Source organism: Hippichthys cyanospilos, chromosome 15 (assembly GCF_059441005.1).
Source record: "Hippichthys cyanospilos isolate Australia breed blue-spotted pipefish chromosome 15, RoL_Hcya_1.0, whole genome shotgun sequence".
In the NCBI taxonomy this organism is placed as follows: Eukaryota; Metazoa; Chordata; class Actinopteri; order Syngnathiformes; family Syngnathidae; genus Hippichthys; species Hippichthys cyanospilos.
The window spans coordinates 5862599-5883295 of NC_142383.1; the positions used below are offsets into that span (position 1 = coordinate 5862599).

A 20697-nucleotide genomic window follows, 5' to 3' on the forward strand; every position below is an offset into this window, starting at 1 on the left:
TTGGGGTTTTCTTTTCGTCTTCTTCGTAGATCCATTTATATTATTTTAAATGTCTATTGAAAAAAAAAGTACTTTTTTTGGTTTTAGAAGTTAATTACCACAACGAAGAATTTTTTTTTGGCTAGTTGCCACAAAAAAAGGGGGAAAACAGATGAGTCAACTCTCCCTGATGGGCGTGGTCTTTTCCATATCCGTGAAAAGTCCGTGAGTGAGTGTGACATTCTGGAATTTCACCACCGATATCAAGCCTGTCATTGGATTCAGGTAAGGAAAAAGCTCGCTTCTATAGATCAATAAAAAGGGCAATTTATTTTCCATTTTAGTATTTAAAAGGATCTGACCACGTTTAGTACATTTACAGTTACAAGTTGGATACAAGTGGATTCTTTTTTGAGTTTGCGTACTGCTTGTTGGATGGTTTGGAGAAGTTTGCGGAAGTAGATTCGGTGGCAAGGGTGATGAAATTGAGTTTAGAAATGATCTCTTGCATTCTGCTCTTTCTTTTAGTGCGAAACTTGAGAGTCCACCGCCACAAACATGTCCGTTTGGGTGAGTACTTGGAGGATATTCTGCATGTAATTTTGGTCGGCCAAATATGGTTATTTAATAGAATCCTCTTTTGTTTTCTGTTTCCTATTTCATTCATATCTGCAGAATGATTTGGATTTGTTGTTGGACTCGCCCTCCTCACTGAGCGTGACAGTAAGGCCACTTTAATTCATTTGTTTTTATTTCTGCCACCAGATTTCAAAATGTCTAAAGTCTCTAAAAAAAAAATCTGAACCATTTTCTACTCATCTATTGAGGGATCCAACAGGTCTGTGTGCGAGTATTGCAGTAAATAATATTTTAAATAACAGTAAAAAAAATAATGATAATATTCTAATGAATTTCGACCACTAGGGAATGCGGTCTCGCCCCAATATTTAAATATCTTGGGGTGTTGTTCAAGAGTAAGGGAAGAATGGAGCGGGAGATCGACAAGTGGCTTGGTGCAGCATCTTCTGGGATGTGGACTCTATTCCGGTCAGTCGTGGTAAAGATGGAGCTGAGCCCAAAGGTGATTCTACCCTCACTTATGGTCATGAGCTGTGGATCATTAACGAAAGCTCAAGATCGCTCAAGTGGACAAAATGGGTTTCCTCTTCAGCGTGTTCGAGCTTTCCCTTAGCAATAGAGCAGGGGTGTCCAGATCCGGTCCACAAGGGCCACGATCCTGCATGTTTTCCAGGTTTCTTTCCCTGACACCCCTGATTGAAATGATCAACTCATCAACACGCTCAGCAGAAACCTGATAATGATCCTGATTATTTGAATCAGGTGTGTGAGGGAAAGAAACCTGGAAAACATGCAGGACAGTGGCCCTTGAGGACCGGGATTGGACACCCCTTCGATAGAGTGAAAAGCTCAGTCATCCTGGGGGGGGCTCAGTGTCGACCCACTGCTACTCTGCGTTGAGAGGAGCCCTTTGAGGTGGCTCGGACATCTGGTTAAGATGCCTCCCGGACGCCTCCCTGGTGAGATGTTACGGGCATGTCCCACCGGGAGGAGGCCCCTGGGATGACCTAGGCCAGCCGAGAGACTAATCCTCCTAGAGGAGCGGGCCGAAATGCCTGGGCAGAGAGAAGTCTGGGCTGTTGAAGCTGCTGCCCACACGGACCTCAGATGGGTGGTAGAAAATGGATAAATGGACATATAGGAGTGTTGTTGTTATTCATGTTGTTATAATTCATATGCCGAGTGAGCCACCATAATATACTGTATGTGACTTATTCCTGGTTTAATGGTCAGTATTCTGTGTTTTTTGTTAAAAGTCCAACACAAGAGGTACTGTGAAGGACAAGGTCAATTTTAAAGTGGAAGAGGATGTAGCTGCTCTGCGGAAGGCAATAGAGGGCATTGGTAAGTTTATCAAAGCCACTTTTTTTTCATATATTGTCAATATTTAATCTTTGGTGAATGTGATGTATTTTCTCCTCTTTCAGGCACAACGGAAAAGATCCTGATTGAGGTACTGACTCAAAGAAGTAATGCTCAGCGGCAGCTCATTGCTCAGGCCTACGAGAAAGCCACAGGAAGGGTAAGTGCGAAACATTGTGACAAACATTGCGGATGGTGTGGCAACCCCAAATTGCATCGTCTGCATTAGGCGTTAATAGCTGACCTGGAGGGCGACACCCATGGAGACTTTGAGGATTTGTTGGTGGCCTTAGTAAAACCTCCTGCTGTTTACGACTGCCATGAGGTCATCAAAGCCATCAAGGTAATGTGAAACGCTCGTTTGACAGTTCCTCTGCACGATAGTGTTTTGGACAGTGTAGATCTAGATTTTTGTCCAGCCTAGCTGGATAAAACAAACAAACAAACTTGGTATTATGATACAAATTAGACTTCTAAACACAAAACATTTGTATCACCTCTCGGGAATGGTGGTTATCACTGCATATGTCCCTTCCAGGGTGCAGGGACCACGGAGAGCACGTTGACCGAACTCTTTGCCTCAAGATCTAACAAGCAGATCAAAGCCATGTCAGACGTCTACCTCGCAGGTGAGCAACCTACATGTCAAAGTTTTGGATTCCAACGGCTAGCAATTGCGCAACAGCAGTTTATGATGCAACATGTCTGTCATAGAAACAGGAAGGCTGCTTGTTCATGACCTTAAATCAGAGGTGTCTGGCGATTACGGCAAAGCATTGCTCATCTTGGCGGAGGTAAGCTTGGACTTAACTGAATTATTTTTTTTAGATACAGCTATGAAATACAATCAGAATTGAGGTTTCAAGTGATAATATTAACTGTGTTCCTGGGTTCATCCACACAGGGACAGAGAGACGAGAGCACCAGTGTGGATGCAGCCAAAGCCAAAGCAGATGCCAAAGTACGTTACAGTAGAGCTGTAATGGTCACAAATTGTTTTCCCCCAAAACAGACTTTGAGCCCGTTTCTCCTGAGGTTGTCGATTTGTGAGTGGCGTGTTTTAACACACACACAAAATAAGGGTTTGTTTCTACTGTAATGAATCCCTCAGGCTTTGTATGAGGCAGGAGAGAAGAAGTGGGGAACCGACGAGGGCAGGTTCATCGACATCTTGTGCCACAGGAGTGTTCCACAACTAAGACAGAGTGAGGATTCATTGTGTTTATGTGCAGCAACATGCATTTAGGGGCCATATTTGATTTTTATAACAGACTGATGGGTGACACCATCGGTTCAAAATAAAAAGTAAAAATGTTGGTAAAATATATGTGAAAGTTCATGATATTTTACTTATACAAAAAGCTAGAGGATAGTATTTGGTATAGTTTCAGGATGAATAGAAAATGTACAGTTACACTTCATGCTTTTCTGTAACAAACAAGACAAATGGCAAAATCCACAGAAGCTGTTAGATCCAGAAATTGACCAAGAAAGACTCTGGCTCAGGTAGAACCAGAGGTGGGGAAATCCAGGTCCAGAAAGTAAAACCTTGCCACAGTTTGGCTTTAGCCACAAGTGCTTCCAATCAACTTGTGGTTAAATGATCTCAAACTTACCTGTTAAGTGAAAGCACATGTGGCTAAAGACAAATGGTGACAGGGTTTTTACTTTCAGGACCTGATTTTCTCATCTCTGGTTAGAACAATATTTGATGTTTACTTTTTGACATCATAAGCTCATAGTGACAACTAATAATTGAGTAACATTGCCCTCACTATCACAAGGCTTCAAAAAGGATATTGTGATCACTGACTGGGTCTTAAAATTCATCAGATTAGAAGAGTCTCAGAAAAGCATAGAAATTGTCTTCCTTGCAAATATTTGTGGATCTCCTGTGTCTGTTGTAAATTTTGCAGTGTTTGAGGAGGCTAAAAATAAGTTGCATTTAAAATATTTTCCAAAACTTCCCTTGTAATATCCCTTAGTTTTTATGAGTAGTGTGTTTTACATAAGAAAAATAGAACTCACTGAAGAAAATAAAACGTCACAAAATATGGTTATTTATGAACCTACTTCTATCTAGTAGATTAGTTGTTCTGCCTGTCATTGTACATCACCAACATAGATAATTGACCAGAGATTCAATTTCCCACTGTGCATCATCACAGTGTTACACACAGAATTGGAATTACTGTTATGAACTTAACCATTTTGCATTTGCACAGCTCTGGTGGAGTTCAAGAACATAAGCAAGAAGACTCTGCAGGAGAGCATTGAGGGCGAAATGTCTGGAAATCTGGAGGAGCTTCTGGTGGCTGTCGGTGAGTGACACCCTTTTATTTATTGAACTATGAACCCTGGGAAAGACATGTAGGATTTTCAGTTAAATCTGTTGTGTCCTATTGTTAAGTTGTATATTTGATTTTGTTCCCTCTAGTCAAATGCGTGAAGAATGTCCCAGCATACCTTGCAGAAAGGCTTTTTAAGAGCATGAGGGTGAGCAACATCCCTTTCACAAGATCCCAAATACATTGTTTAGAGGCTTTATGTTCAGTTTAGCAGCAGTGGACGATGGCATTGTCAACAGAAGCCCCGAGAAGAATGTTAAGCCTGTCGCTTGGATGTGCCAGTGTCGGTTTGAAATATAACAGCGGGTCGAAAAAAGTCCCAATGCAAAAGAACAATTCTAGTATTTGCTTTGAGATGTGTGCCATCCTCTTTTAGATAAAACTAGACTGGGCAGGAGAGCTGGCATAAAGGGCAAAGGTCTAGCGGGCCGGCATCTTTTAAAATCGATGCAATGTCATTTCACAACTATTTTCCTCCATTTTTTTCCCCCAAGAGATAAAATTTAGAGTGAGTCGCCCATTAAGCCATTTTACATTATAGACAGCAACCGATCAGCGGCAAATAAAATGGCATTAGAGTAGTAGATTCATTTCAGCAAAATATTGCTTTTTACTTGGACTTGATCCTGCTTGTATTATTAGGGGGGTGAGCAAGGTCCTGGACATACTGTCATTTCATGACAAATGACATGTTAAGAGGGATTCAAACAATCATAGGTAGGCACCCATACGTACATGTGCCCACGCCAGTCCCAGTCAAAATGCCAGTTACATTTTTTTTTCCCAGTCCAGCCTTGTGTATAACATTCTTATTTTCCACAATGGGTGTCTTCAGGGTTTAGGGACCACAGAAGCAACACTGACCCGGATACTCGTCAGCCGCTCTGAAATTGATTTGCTGGACATTAAAGAAGAGTACAAGAAATTGTTTGGATATTCTCTCTACTCTAAACTGCAGGTAAATATATAACATTACATTAACATAGGATCACCTTGAAAAGATACTAAATCTATGCAGCCTTTTTCAGCAGTAAAATGTTACTATGCTGTCCATAGTTAATTTGACAACTCAATTTTTCCACAAATAGTAAATACCTTTAACCCCTGTGTGTCAGGGGATTTTTTACTACCCTGGCTTGATAATTACCCAACTTGGGCTGACTTTGAAAGGGTCATAACATCGTTAAATATATATTTTTACTTTCAACCCCTCAAAATGTGCAGGGGCAACAATCCTAGGCATACATATGTATATTTAAACATATATATTCCAAGGCTGTTTTGTCTCATTGAATTTTCATTTTGTGAGGGGGGGAAAAAACATTAACAGCTATTCATTACTATAGATTTTGCAGAAGGGAATGTGCAGATGTAATGTTATGCGCTGCATAAAATAGTAGGCTTCCCTGCAGCAAAATAAAAGGTTCCATGCATGCAACATCTAGTTATTGGATCGAAGCCGTTTGTCAACTACAAGTCCTACAATGAATAGCAACAATTTTGCATTATGGGAGTCTGACTAAACCCCTCAATGAAGTCATTGAAATACTTGCAAGTGTCATAAATTGTCCACTGGCACCCCCTGGTGGAAAATTTCTACTGCAGCCTGTTGCGAGTTGCCTTTCAAAGGATTAATGCAAAAAAAGAAAGGGGGGGAAAAAAAAAAGCATGATAAAACATCGGGTTTCAATATGTCCCATTGAAAAACATTTCCAATTTTTAATGGCGGTAAATGAGCCTGACATGGGCTACCTTTGACATCTGCAGGATATACCTCTCAACCTCCCGTTTTCAAACATTTAGAAGTGACGGCATATTGAAAGTCGACATGTTTTGACAACCTATGCAATATTTTTGCCCCCTAGTGTTTTTTTGGTATGCTTTTCCTTTTGATAACACATCAAAAAGCCAATGTTGGGTCAACATTTCCCCCAGTGGTTAAAATTGCACTTCTCAACTTGCTTACAATGGGAAACGACATCATGTTATCAAGGCTCAGGTAATGACCAATTACGAGTCACCGCTCTCCTGGGTTTGGTCAAGTGATTTTCACAAGGTGAACTGTGATTACTTGTTACATTAGGCCTGAGCACATGATGTCATTTTCAGTCGATGGCAAGTGGAAAAATCTAAGTGGAACAATGTTTTTAAAAGGTATTAAACATACATCAAAGTTATCAAGTTACTCATGGACAAAATATTGTTAATGGCTAAATAAATGTAGTGTCCCTTTTAATATTGAAAATATGACTAATGTTCCACTTTTTTGTTTTTGTTTTCAGTCTGAAGTGTCAGGCAGCTATGGCGACGCCCTGAAACATCTGTGTGGCCAAGACTAACTCCCCCCAAATTCCTACAATGAAAAATGGCGGTCAGCTGGGAAATGAGGAAGGGACTTTCACATTGGTAAAATAGTTGAGCACAGAGGATGCCTTGAAAGGAATGTGGAATTTCAACGATTTTGTTAGTGAGCCTTACAAACCACAAGAACTTAGAGCCTTATATGCATTTCACATTCCATTGACTGAAAACTGGTACTACACAGTATTTCTTATCCATTCTTGTTGGAGAGTTAAATAAAGACAAAGACATTTATATACAAAATGTTTTATTTAAGGGTTTTGTTCAAGTTGCTGTAACCAACTCCAACGCACGTCATCAGAACTTTATCTCCTCCCTTACGTTCGTCTTCTAAAGGCTTGCGAACATCCATTTTGAACATGACCTGGAAAAAATCTCTAACATGTCTTAAAAACGCTATCCTGTAAAGAGAGAACAAAGACATGATCAATTAGCTAGATAGGCTTCACCCATCATTCGAAAGATGAAAAACTCATCCTAAAATATTTGCATTCACGATTATTATAATAGTCCATCATAAATGTTTGTCTCCCTCAAATTTACTGATGCCACGTCTACAATTCAGACAATGTCTTGAGACCGGTATTGCGACTTATTGTTCAAGTAAGCAAACAAACAGCTGAGAGTAAAACACAGAGGGAAATGTAATTTATAATTAATAGATCTTATTTAAAAAAAAAAAGCTTGGTCAGGCGTCTAGGCGAAGAGACATGTATAGCGATGGCACTGCCAATCTTCAGTTATCATAGTACTGTACTTGAGAGCAACACAGCACCGGTACCATGATAACTGAAAATGGACAGTTCATGGGTCAGGCCAGAAACTCTTTCAGCATTAAGCCATTCATTTGGTTTTCCACAGCAAAGATTGTGCCACGAAAATGTCAAAAACGCGTTAGTCAAAACATTTTCTCAACTACAGCATATTCTTGTGGATTTTAGTCCTATGCAGTCAAAGGTTACGGTACCAATGACAAATTGGAACCCTAGTTAAGTAAATATATATTAGTGCCTTGTGGTTCCAATGGAAAAGCATCAACAGTGCAGTAGAAAGATGCCAAGCTCAAGAAAATGCATTGAAAAAGTAACATGTCATCTCATACACTGAAATGTTAAGTATACGTGTTTTTTTTTTTTTTTTTTGGGGGGGGGGGGTGTAACTGAGGTACTCAAGGTTAAGGTGCATCACAAAATAGCTCCTTTCATTTTGTTACGAAACATTTTCTCCTTGTTACAGTTTTTAATGTCTGGTGCGTCTGGTCTTTTTATCGAAGTATGAAATGTCCAACTGCATTTGAATGCATCATATGTCCCACCCTCACGTTAGTAGCTACCGTAAGTGTAACTGGAAAGCATTTTCTTAGAGTCCTTAATCATCCATTTTACATAATTCTTTAATGGTGGTTCGTTGATGTTGGTACTGTAGCTATGTAATGAGATGGCAACAATTTGGGACGAAGAAGTCGTTGAGGGGGAGTCAACACACTAACCCTGAGGAAAAACTTCAAAATAAAACCCTGCTAAAGCTATAGCATTGATGTCCATGTATTTTTTTTTTTCTAAAGAGTTCGCGCACATAGCGCATTTGGTGGTCCATCCAGCCATTTGATTTTAGCTGCTTGTCCCCACTGGGATCGCTGGCTTGCTGATGCCTATCCCAGCAGTCTTGGTACAGTAGTTGGGGCAAGGTTAAGAGGCTACTAGAATATATGTTAAGTATTGAAATTTTTAGTTCACTCTCATTAACTTCATTGAATGTTTGAAACTTTTCTAATTAAGAGGCATATATATTCTGCACTGATAAATGCTTAAAGTACTCACGTACACCACATTTATTCATTTATGAGGGAAACATGAGAACTTTGGAACACCCTGGTGTCTTACTGTTGAATAATAACTAAATGGGAAGTCTGCTGCAGCCATTCAGCTATTTATGACTAAGCCGGTTTCTAGCTTTCACTCTGTGTATGTGTACAAATTGCTTACGTGTATGGCGAGAGGGGTCCAAGCAAAAGCTTTGACACGTCCTGTTGGCCAAGGGTCATCAGGAGCAGTGCCAGGCTCTGATTGGACGAGTCCACACAACCGCCCTGTAAACACAAAGAAGGACCGCCGTGTTTGTCAACTCTAACGTACGTCAGAGATGGAAATGTTTGGACCCATGGTGGAGGTGGAACTCCGAAGTCTAGGAAGGAAACAACATCGAAAGCCGAATGGCACAGTGACTGTATAGTTTGGGATTTTTAGTGAAGTGTATTCACACTAACTAACCCTTACCCAATGCCTGCGGGCACCAACACTGCTTAAAACCAATTCACCTTTCAGGCACAAGCAGTCTTCCAGGTGTGCCAATCATGATTGTTTTGATAATTGATTAACCGGTCCATTATTTTGTCAATATGTGACATTTAAAAAGAAAAGACTTTATATGCCTTTATTCAAAAACAGGATAATATTTCTAATTGAAAGTGTTGAAATTAAACAAACATGAATTAAGTTTACATTCCTGATTTGGTCCGTAACATTGCAGATGGCAGGCAATGGTTGATCACTTTCCCAAAATACAAGCAAATGTTTAATTTTGATTTAATCATTCTTTCAATGGAGGACTACAGAAATTAATATTTACTGTTGAAGTTGAAAAACTAAGCAACTGATTTTTTATAAGTGATTGTGACTAAATTAAAATTGAAGTGATTAATAATTAGAAATATTTACTCTGCATAGGTCAGTTGTCAAAATTAAGGATAAGAATGTTTTTTTTGTTCTGACTAAAAAGCAGTTGAATGTTTTGTTTTTCCATATGTACACAAAAGTTGAAACCATTCATGTTACTCTAAGTCTCAAGTTCTCAATGTGCAGCTTGTAATTTCCAACCTGCTATCTGTTTTTGCGCTTTTAAGACAAATGTTATAAGTACTGTTGAAACATTGCACAGACAATTTCACAATGGCAACAGTACAATGTTTACAACTGTCCCTTAAAGTTGAAATTGCAAATACACTGTATGGTGGCTAAGATAAGATCACATTCGCTATTTAGCAATGGATGTCAAACGTCCTGAAATTAAAGCTTTTCTTAAACTTTCAGGCTCGGACGCTCACTCCTGATAATTGTATCACAAGCTACTTGTGGGTGGAAGGCGCTTGGCCCCTTTTTCTGTCTAAAACTTGACCAGTTGGATTTTCATGTCGTCACACTTGTCACAAGACCCATCCGTTCAAAACAATGTTAGATTACTGTACATATTGCTGACAAATTCTTGCAGAAAAAGTTTTATTGTTAACAGAAGTAATTTGAGTAGAACTTTAACAAAGTTTTGAACGTGTTTTTTTTTCTTATGTGAATCAGAATACAAGAAAGTAATTTTATTGAGAAAAAAGTTGAAAAGCTGTAGTCCTACATGAAAATTCAAAAGAATTGTACAACTAGTAGTAGGCATACTTTGAGAAAAAAAAAAGTCTACTCTTGTACTTTTAATTTTACGGTTTTATTTTAATTTGACTATTTTTCTTATCCCTTTGAGTAACCTTTAAATTCCTTTGTAGTTTCTACAATTGCAAACATGTCTTAATCTTTAAGGGTTATATTATAAAAATATTCATATTTGTCAATCAACTTGTTTTCACTTTTTAGTTTTTTTGGTAAAACAAACAGAACTTTTGTTTCATTAAAAAAAAAAAATGTTAGTCTCCCAAGAGACTCCGGACACCACATGGCCATTTGGAAAAGCCCCTTAAATTCTGACAACAAATGCCAATTCCTTTTCACAAAAAAGCATCAGTACTACAGTATATTTCTGCAAAAACTGCTTACTCACTTGTTCTACTATGAAAGGTCAATGCAGAAACTAAATATAAGCAAGATATAACATATTTACAATTTTTACGCTTTACTTTTAAACACCACAGAAAACTGCTACAGAATATTCCAAAAACAAGCATTTAAAAATCAATAAGATCTGTCGAGAGGACTACTTACATCAGCTCTTGTCCATTGTTGATGTTGCTTACAAAAACAAAATGTCCATGGAGCGTGGTTGGTTTACTACAAGCTGACTGTACTGATTAACCAGAGGGCAAACATACAGCACACACTTTTTTTTTTTTGGTTTTGTTTGTCTAAAATTTAAAAAAACAAAAAAAAAAACCAACATACTTCAAGCTGGACTATCAATATTCCTGTTGTTTTCCTTCTCAACTGAAACCAGCTCCACAACTACAGTTGAGTTATTAAAATAAGCAGTTATTCAAATAAACACTTAGAAAAAAAGCTGGTATAACATATGATTCTGCTTTACAAAAAAAAGGAGATCCACCCATATTCAGAGCCTCTTGAGAAGACACATTTGCAGCAGACGCAGTGGCTGCGACTGAAGAGGATGCATTCAACAATATTGCTCTTTCAGAGTTAATCAGCATTACCCTGACCAGATAACTGGACTCACATGGCTCCAATAAGAAGCCAAGGCAGACTCACAGCCAAAGCACAGTTGCTGAAACAAACTCTACATGTTCATGCTAAGTGTAATTTTCCTCCCTGAGAACATTATTAGTTTCTGTTTATATAGAGCAGAGGTCCCCAAACCTTTTTCATGCAAGGACTACATGACTCTTTTCTTCTTAGATGGGTGGCCAGGTCAGTTTGTAGAGAAAAGTGTAACAATCAAAGAGATGTCTGAACGTGAACGTTTATTGTTTTCCAGAATGCCACACATAACCAAATATTAATACCCCTTTTAGAATGTCATGTTCTACGCATGTGTAAGTCTCGATCGCGTGGTCAGAAAAGAAAAATTTTAAAAAATCATGAAGCATCTCTAGTACTGTTCTAGGAGCTGGGCAAAACGCGGCCCTGATCCGGCCTGCGGGCCGTAGTTTTGGGGAGCACTGAGTGATGAACACTTTGGCTGTTTGAACGACCAGATGATGTCACCCTAACCCGTTAAGTTACATCTTGAGAACAGCAGCTGAGGCTTATTCTGCATTGACATGAGTGGACATAATACCTGGTGTCAGTAGGTAGCAGTGGTCTGTATTTATCCATCCATTTTCCATAGCCTCTTATCCTCACAAGGGCGGCAGGCTTGCTAGTGCCTATCCTTGCTGACTTCGGGCAGTAGTCGGGACACACACTGAACTGGTTGCTAGCCAATTGCTGGGCAGACAGAGACTAAAAACCATTTAGGCATCCAATAACACCTAAGGACAATTACGTATGTCCAATACACCTGCCATGCATGTTTTTGGAGTGTGGGAGGAAGTTGGATTGCCCGGAGAGAAACCACGTGGGCTTGGAGAGAACATGCAAACTCCAAATAGAAGCCAGGTGGATTTGAACTCAGGACCCTGAACTGTGAGGCGGACGTGCTAACCACTGCTCCACCAAGCCACCTGCTCAGTATTTAATAGTTCAAAAAGACTACACACATACTGATAATTATTCTGAGACCATATTCTGTTGGAAAACAATCTTCTACAGTCTACTGCATGGAGCTCACCTTTACCAAAGGTCTTTCTAATCATTGCTGTTCCAGAGGCACGCCCATGTCCCACATAAAAAAAATCTTCACTCCCAACAAGTTTTCTCCATTAACACTTGTGAAGCACAATTACCTAAAAACTAAATCCTGCAGAACAGGCCACAAAGTAATTTCTTCAAGATGAAATAATGTTTAAGTGCTTTAACCCTTGACTAATTTGCATGCCTTTGCACGATAACCTTGCATGAGAACATAGTGTAACTCACGTAATTTGTGTGTCAAAGCATAGTAGTAGTGTCATCCTAATTCATATGCATTTAAACATTGTTAGGAATAGCTAACGCCTGTTTTTACTAGGGGTGTGCAATATCACTTTTCTTTGACACCAGTACAAATTCGTAACTTGAATAGTCACTAATACAAAAACCACTCATACACACGCACCCAAAAAAAAAAAAAAAAAAGCCAAAATGACATCATTTGTTTGCGGACGCTTCAGGCATGAACCAAGCATGCTGCAGCACTCCTAGCAAGATTTGCTCACTTACTATTTCTTAAGCTTAATGAAGCCTTAACCTTGCATTTGCACCCTCATGGTGGGATGACTGAAAGTGCTTGATTTGACATGTACGTAGCTGGCTTTTTAAATTTAATATTGCAAAGGATCAGCTTCATTAATCGTGGCAGCCAAAATGGTGATCACAATTAAAATTCGATAAATTGTGTCTATTTGGTACTAATAATGAGAGGAAATTATGACTACCAAACCCTTGAAAAAAAGTCAAGGATAGGCCCAATACTGGTACTTGGTTTCAATCCTTGACCATCCCTAGTTTATACTCAAACATTCTGGTACGTATGTGACATTCATTAAAGTAAGTGATGTGCGCTTATCATGAAGCCAACAGCAGTCACTCATGGGTGTACTCACTTTTGTTGATGTGGTTTAATTATTAAATGTTTTATTCTTAGATAGTTTATAAGAACAATTAATTTACACTGCAAGATAATCTGTACACCAACTTTTTTAGTTGTCAGTGTCATTTACCTGGTGTTGTTCCATGAAAGGATAGAATATCAGCAAAAATGTAAGGTTTACTCACATTTGTGAGATGCTGTATTTAAATCCAATCTGCCAGCCGTGTATATAAACAAATTCATAGCTGCATTCCTGACTCGCTGAAGGCCATAACAAGGGAATGTCAGAAAAACAAGGAGAGTTAGTGTGACCACTGCACCACACTTGACTCATGTCCTGACTGTGGATGACAGGTATTCAGCCAAAGAATAAGATATTGTCTGAGGAAAGGCTGGAAACAGCATTCCCAATTGGTGTGCTAATATATACTTGATGTGTGTGTCCAAGGCATGAACATTTATGAGGTTTTAGAAAATATAGTTACAGCGTTTCCATATACAATACTTTGCCATCCCAGTTCAAACCCAAATCCAACCGACCATATGAGTGTACAAACCTCAGGAGTTGTTGAAATATCCAAATAAAATGGCTTGTTTGCATAACACTTGGGTAGAACTTTAAATTTGATTAACAAATAAAGCAAATAGGTTTTGAGCCGCGTATGGGCAGAAAACCCAAAATTTACAACACTCACCCGATACACTTCCTCCAGCAGCAGCTTGGCGCAGTTGCGACCAAGGTCCTCAGGCAAAATGGGGTCTCCTTGCCCCTGCGGCGTGGAGGACATCTCAGCACTTAGGAAGCAACCTTCGGTAGTCTCTGCCACTAGTGTTAGACCAAAACCCGGTGACCTGTGAGAAAACAGTTTGAGAATGATAATCACAACTACAAACTACCCCACAGCAACTGCTCTGCAAGACTTGCCAAATTAGGAAATGCCATACCTTGTGTAAAATATTGTGCTCTTTTTACTGTATATTTAGAAATCCACATTGGGCAATAACATGAGTGGGTGAGGATGCCAACACTAGCAAACACTACTTGTTCACAACTTATGCGGTTCACTGTTGCATTTCCATAATGTGTGACATACAGTCCTGCTCAACATGACTGGCATCTATGAAGTTAAAGTACATAATGTAGAATATCTTCAGGAGAAAAAAAAAACAATCAAGTAAAACATTTTAATTCTATAGAGAGCTGGTGTTTAAGACAAAAAGCCACATGACGAACAACAATTTGAATCAATAAAAAAATGGGAGTGTCACTGGCATTGGAATCCTCTCCTTTAAACATGGGTAGAATTACATTGTGATGCACCTTTTGATGAACAACAAATGAGAAACACCTGTGATAAATTGTACAAGACCATGTGATCCCCCATTCTTTTGTGACAATGGTGAAGACAAAAGGAGCTAATTTGTAACCACAGCCCTCCAAAGGTTATAAGAAGTTACACCAGCATGGAACTGTCTGGAGCCTTCCTGGACATGAGGGAAAGAGAAAATTGATGACAGAAGTCTTTGAAGGCTTACGGGAATTGTGGGAAAAAAAAAAAAAAAAAAACATCTACATCTAACATCCAAAGACTTGAAGGCCAACCTGACATAGTAAGGGGTCATAGTTTCAACAAGTAACAGATGCCGCACACTAAATCAAACACGGCTTTATGGGCGAAGGACAAGGAAGACACCATTGCTGAGGCAAAGGCATAAAAAAGGAGCAACTATTCTTTGCCAAGGAGTACCTGGACAAGCCACAATTTTATGTTTATTTACCAACTGCTCAATGAAGCTTGCAAGGAAAAGAAATGCTGTGGAACTGCTTTGCTGCCTCTTGTAATGGACACTGTGATCATATTACAAGAATCATGAAATAAAAGAATTATCAAGATATTCTAGAGAGCAACATGTCCTACCCAAAGTAATAAAACTTGGTTTGAGTCCAAGAACATGAGTCATTTAGCAACACAAAGACGCAACACACACATTTAAAGGCACGCAGGAATAGTTGAAAAGGAAAAATGGACCGTTTTATTATGTCCACCAATGAGTCCTGATGTCAATCCTATTGAAAATCTTTGATATGAGATAAAGTTTGCAACCGAAGAAAAAACTTCAATCAATAAAGATATTGAAAAATTAGCCAAATGGTGGAAAAGAAATACCAGCTGAGAAGCACAAGAAGCTTATACATTTCCACAAGAAACATTTGGAAGCTGTTATCGCTGCCAAAGGGTGTGTGCAACTGAATATTAAAAATGGGTCTCAATAATGCTGCATATACCATCTTTTCATTTTTTTCTTTGAATTGACAAAAGGCAAGTTGAAAAACATCTTTGCTGCTTTAAACGTTCCATTAGAAGAGTTATTATATACATTTGGTACATTTTCATTTATTTTCAAGGACTGGAGATATTGTGAAAAAAAAAAGTGATTTGGTGAGCAGGACTGTATATTGCATGTCAATGTCAAATGCCATTTTAAATGTTATAACATGGTACATAATTCTATTTATGCAGCCTAAATATCAAAACAACATTGACAACTCTTGTCACGCTTGCTACAAGACATACTTCTAAATACATTTGCAAAGCCCTGGAAAATGCATTTTAATTTACGTGACTATGAAGTCATGAATATCATTTCGCTATGCTATGCCAAGTCTCGTTTCCATATTGATAGTCATCCTCCCCAATTTCTTTATTCTATCGCTGTTACCACGAGCTAATGCTCCAGATGCTCAATCCTAAATCTTGTGTGACATCAAGAGCGTTGACAGTTTAATGTATTTGTGTGACTTTTGAGGCATTATTTACTTGAAGACTGTGGTTAGGTTCCAAATTCTAAACTTGCGCATTCAAATCTAAAGCAACAGATCCTAAAGTGAACAAGTCATCTAGGTTAGCAGGTTAGTGTGTTGTAGCACTACCTACTGGCAGCGTCGATGAATTACATTTTCATCATTAAAGAAATATTCAGTCTGCCCTTAAATCGAGCCATTTTGCTCCTAAAATAAGACAGTGCAAGTAATTTGTTTATCTCCAAGAATGAGTACATTTAATCTTTTTGGTAGATATGACTATTCTTGAATATTATTTAGCTGACCAACTTAAACTGCACTTCAGACCATTTATAAGCAATAAGGTGAGTATAAGCGGCAGGAATATGTCCTTTTCTAGTCAATTTAACATGTGTGTCCCTAAATTTTTCTATTTCTGTTCCTAAAATTTCACGTTAAGGCCCACTGTGTTGTAGTAAACAAAGTAACCTTGGAGCCTGAAATTCGAATTTGTATGCAAGAAATAAAGTACCAAAGTCTGTTACAACTCTATGCTAATGCAGTCAGTTAAGAATAGATGTTAAAAACATTACATCTAGCCAAATATTTCGTCTTGCGCAGCGATAACTATTTCTTGCAGCCCTGTACAAATTGTTTCATTACGTGTCATCTGTTACCATACACATGTTGCAATTGTCACAAAGACTGAAGATTTAAACGACAAAGCAAAGCAGATGTTTTGAGATACTCACTTGCCAGAGCTGACTCCCTTCATGTGGTCCGTGTGGATGTAGATGTCTGGAATAAACTGGTTCAGAATGCCCCGCGCCGACTCTACAATCCTGTTGCCCATCTGAGGGGAAACTCTCACTGAATATCTTCGTTTAGAGGGTCAAGGCTCATCGAAACAGTCACGCCACATATTTTACATTCAAAATTTTTCCCATGGCACAGCAAGCAAAAAGTCACAAAAATTAAAAACATACGACTTGTCTCAAATTATATACATTTACTTTGTGTATACCATGGCTAGTCCAGATGTACAATATTCACATAAAAAGATGAATATACATTTAGAAATAACGTTTATAATGTAAAAGGGTAAAGGGATTGAGAATCTATGATCAAGTAGTTAAACAGATCTGCCAAACAATTCAAAATTCAGGATTCAAATCCAAGCTTTGCCTTTCCATGTGGAGTTTGCTAGTAATTCCCATGCTTGTGAGTTTTCTCCAGATGGTCTGGCTACGTCCCACATTTGAGAAACAAGCATGTTAAGTTTAGTAAAGTCTCAAAATTTTCCAGTCATAAATGTAAATGTGAAAAGTTGTTTGTCTATGTGTGCTCTGTGTGTGTATGGTGGGGGCAACATGATTTGAAGGATACGCGACTCCTCTGATTCTCTTTATCTTTCCAAACTCTGTAAGCTGCACGGGCCTGATGGTCTTGCGGACGGGACACGTGAAGACAACCTCTCCTCCTCCATTGGGTGCCATGCCCCTTTTCATCACCTAAGGATGCAAAAAGTCAACCTTGGTTTCAAGGTTCTCAATTTGAATGCATAAAAGGGCTTCACACTTCACCTTAAGGTCAAAGTCTTCGCCCTCGATTCCAAACTTCTTCATCAGAGGAAGAGCCGTACACTTCAGCAGATCAACCTACAGAAAACGCATGTGCTAAAGCAGCAGCAGTAAATACAGATGTGCTTCACTTTTCCCATGACAACATCCATCTCTCACAACTCTGCACTATGTATGTAACTGCCTTCCTATAGCTTTTATTTCTCACCATAGCAACAATACCTACCTATCTGGTCAAATCTTCAAAAACATTCTTTCTCAACATCACGAAGAAATTCATATACGATGCCTTGTCTCCTTTCTGAACCATAAAAGTGGAACATTTCCAGCTATCATCAAATTGCATAAATGCCTTACCTCAAATCAGATATCCACTTTACCTCCCCACAAGCCTAATTTAGATGTACCATCTGACTGAATTGAACACATCAACCTCAATTGAGACGCTTCACTTCATTTCTCTCAAAAAATGTTGAGTATGCTATTAACTTGAAGTACACCATTCCTAATAGACAATGCCCAAAAATTGCTGTCTACATTTATATTGAACAAATAAAGTGCATAGCCCCAAATGTTCAGGCCTCAAACTAACCTCAAATGTTAGGGCCTAAATTTGCTGGGTTCCCATTAATAAATAAACCCCTTAAAATAGAACACATAACCTTAACTAATAGCAATTCATTGTCCCTGTCGAGCAGTTTCCCGGGCATATTCATCAATTTTCTCCCACACTATATCAAAACAAGGCAAAAAAAAAAGCACTTTGTTCAAGTTGCCATTATACCTTATCATATACCTTTGCACACTCACATCTACACAACAGTGCCCCAAAATTATATTTAATCACTAATATGTTTAAACCAAAAGCTAATTTACTCCATCTCCCTTGATTACATTGGTACAAGGCAACCATGTGCACCTGAGTACAGTAGTATCCATTATGTGGCCAGTAAAGATGACGCTATGCCACGATGCATTGTAAGTTAACAAAAGCCAATGCTCATTTTCCCTAAAGCCATGGACAATATATTAAATACACCAATAAGCAGACCAAACTCCTGTATATATAAAGACAAATATTAATTTGGACTCACTTACTGTACCTTCTGTATTCTCATTCTTTCTGCAAGGCTTACAACAATTTAGTCAAACAAAACAAGCACACACATGCGATGATGGTATCCACTGCCGCCGCTATACCTTAAAACACAGGTGTCAAAGTCAAGGCCCGGGGGCCAGATCCGGCCCGCCACTCCACTTTTTGTGGCCCTTGAAATGCTGATTTGACTTCAGGTTTCTGACTAAAATATCAAAATTGCAAGTTGTCTTTAACTTTTAAAAATGTTCTTATCCTCCAAATCTCTTTTGAACAATTTTTGCCGGCTTCTGATATCAAATTTTGGTAAATGTGTGATCAACACACTTAAAATGTATTTGAATTCACAGTCATTCCGGATCCTCTGACAGAAACTATCACTACAATGCGGCCCGAAATAAAAATTAGTTTGACACCACTGCCTTAAAACAAGATTTGTATCCCTAGCCATAACGAAAATTAAATGTATGTAAAATGTATGTAAAATATGTATGTAAAAAGAAACTATCACTACAATGCGGCCCGAAATAAAAATTAGTTTGACACCACTGCCTTAAAACAAGATTTGTATCCCTAGCCATAACGAAAATTAAGTGTGTAATCTCACTGTCGGGTCTGTGGGGTCATTGGTAATGCCTCGCAGGGTGGCCTTCAATGAGGTCTTCATGAAAGGTGCCAGCATAAGCAGTGCCTCCAGGTAGTAACCCATGGAACGCTGCAGATTACAGTCATGTTCTATTGATCCTCCATAAAGTAAGCCAGGCTGGTAGAATAAGAGGGTTCCTTGAGAAGAAAGACATGGATCACATTAATGACAAAACCCAACAATTATTATTTTTCTACATTTAAAATGACTGTACTGTATGATTTGGAGTTACATCATTTATCTTTTCTATTTTCCTCATCAGGATCACGTGAGTCGCCTATTACAGCTAACTTTGGGTATAAGGAGGCATACGACCAAGATTAGGGACTTGCCTTGTCCATATGTAAGTATAATTTTATATCAACGTAACCTTTAATGTGTTTTATAATTTAGAGATGTAAACATGAGGCAAGGCGACCATGTCAAAATATTTGGAACCTGGTAGCACATACATCGGGTCAAATATTTACAAGATAATGATATTAGAAAAATTTCTTTGCAACATAACTGGGAACAATGGCTTCGACAAATATGTGCGGGGCATACAACTCTTCAATGACCTTCTACTGGATTATGTATATCTGATTTTGCCCATGCTGGACTACACTACTATGGATGCTTCTCAAATAAAAAAACAACCCTTACCTGACAATAAAACATTTTAATCATTCATTTGTTAGCGATCACTCATATTTTCAGGCATAACTTGAGAATAGCAACCTGTATTTAAAAGACAAAACAAACATTCACCTGTTTGATTTATTTCTATTTTGGAGCCATTGGTCACTTTGTCCAGCAGTCTGATAAAACTGGCTTCAAAATCTGGATAACATGGAGAAAAAAAACAACAATTCAGTCAAACATAAGTATTATTTTTATTAAAAGAACTAATCGTAATTACAACAAATATTTTAAGGCGTGACTGCGAAGTCTGCGCATCCCATAACACATGAGCACGGAACCATACTGACGTAAAACGGCGTTTGAAATAAGGTGTATTTTTCTCTTGTTTCTCATAATCATAATATTCCTATACTATAAAATGCTACAATTATCTCAGTTTATTCGAATTAAAATCACAGCCCCTTAAGTCCTCCTCCGTAGTGACCCTTTCCAAACTCACTCGCAACTGCGTAGCAGCTAGCTCGTTAGCATGATGGAGGCTAACTGCGACGCCACATGAAATTTGGCTGCCCAACTCACTCACCGCGAAGCCCCGGGTTGTCGTCTTTGGACCTTATATTACTAATTTTAACTCTCTTCCCACTCAGCGTGGACAAAACGAGGCGCTGCCTGAAGAAGTTACAGCCGTCGTAGGAGAGCCCTTGGTTGGTCATGATGAAGATGGGTTGTGGTGGCTGGCTGGCTGGCTTCTCCTGCTTTGGCTGGCTGCAGTCAGTGGAAATCCACGTGTGTTTTTCCAGGAAGACGCGGACGCCAAAAAGCTACGGAGAACCAGGAAGGACAAACATATGCTTTATTTTTGCGGTACCACTTGCACCCTGCAGGAGGCGTTCAATAACAAAAGAATAATGCATGCCGACGGCTAACCCACCTATTATAAC

At 38.8% G+C, this 20697-nt stretch overlaps 2 protein-coding genes across 2 annotated transcripts; one reads left to right on the forward strand and one right to left on the reverse strand.

The window, feature by feature from the left end:
* The first annotated feature begins 165 nt into the window (after positions 1 to 165).
* LOC148411486 (annexin A3-like) lies at positions 166 to 7776 on the forward strand. The gene is made up of 14 exons (XM_088434420.1): positions 166 to 264; positions 508 to 549; positions 655 to 702; positions 1815 to 1902; positions 1986 to 2080; positions 2150 to 2263; positions 2459 to 2549; positions 2635 to 2714; positions 2825 to 2881; positions 3032 to 3125; positions 4146 to 4241; positions 4358 to 4416; positions 5104 to 5226; positions 6551 to 7776. Exons 2-14 carry the CDS (start codon positions 538 to 540, stop codon positions 6605 to 6607), a joined length of 1014 nt encoding a protein of 337 aa, XP_088290546.1. The 5' UTR covers positions 166 to 264; positions 508 to 537; the 3' UTR covers positions 6608 to 7776.
* On the reverse strand, positions 6860 to 20565 carry rcl1 (RNA terminal phosphate cyclase-like 1). The gene is made up of 9 exons (XM_088434419.1): positions 20340 to 20565; positions 19883 to 19954; positions 19094 to 19269; positions 17394 to 17468; positions 17197 to 17321; positions 16563 to 16688; positions 13724 to 13880; positions 8615 to 8718; positions 6860 to 7030 (listed from the first exon to the last, which is right to left on the reverse strand). The coding sequence occupies exons 1-9, from the start codon at positions 20467 to 20469 to the stop codon at positions 6877 to 6879; spliced, it is 1119 nt and encodes a 372-aa protein (XP_088290545.1). The 5' UTR covers positions 20470 to 20565; the 3' UTR covers positions 6860 to 6876.
* Positions 20566 to 20697: the final 132 nt, after the last annotated feature.

What these genes read in the sequence shown, in the direction of transcription:
- LOC148411486 (XM_088434420.1), top strand. An exon ending in ACGAGAAAGCCACAGGAAGG is followed by an intron (nt 2,081 to 2,149) that starts GTAAGTGCGAAA and finishes CGTCTGCATTAG; the next exon opens with GCGTTAATAGCTGACCTGGA. An exon ending in AGGTCATCAAAGCCATCAAG is followed by an intron (nt 2,264 to 2,458) that starts GTAATGTGAAAC and finishes TGTCCCTTCCAG; the next exon opens with GGTGCAGGGACCACGGAGAG.
- rcl1 (XM_088434419.1), bottom strand. Translation starts at nt 20,469, where the DNA reads ATGACCAACCAAGGGCTCTCCTACGACGGCTGTAACTTCTTCAGGCAG. An exon ending in AATAGAAATAAATCAAACAG is followed by an intron (nt 19,270 to 19,882) that starts GTGAATGTTTGT and finishes TTTCTTCTCAAG; the next exon opens with GAACCCTCTTATTCTACCAG. An exon ending in GGACCCCTCTCGCCATACAC is followed by an intron (nt 7,031 to 8,614) that starts GTAAGCAATTTG and finishes CTCTCTTTACAG; the next exon opens with GATAGCGTTTTTAAGACATG.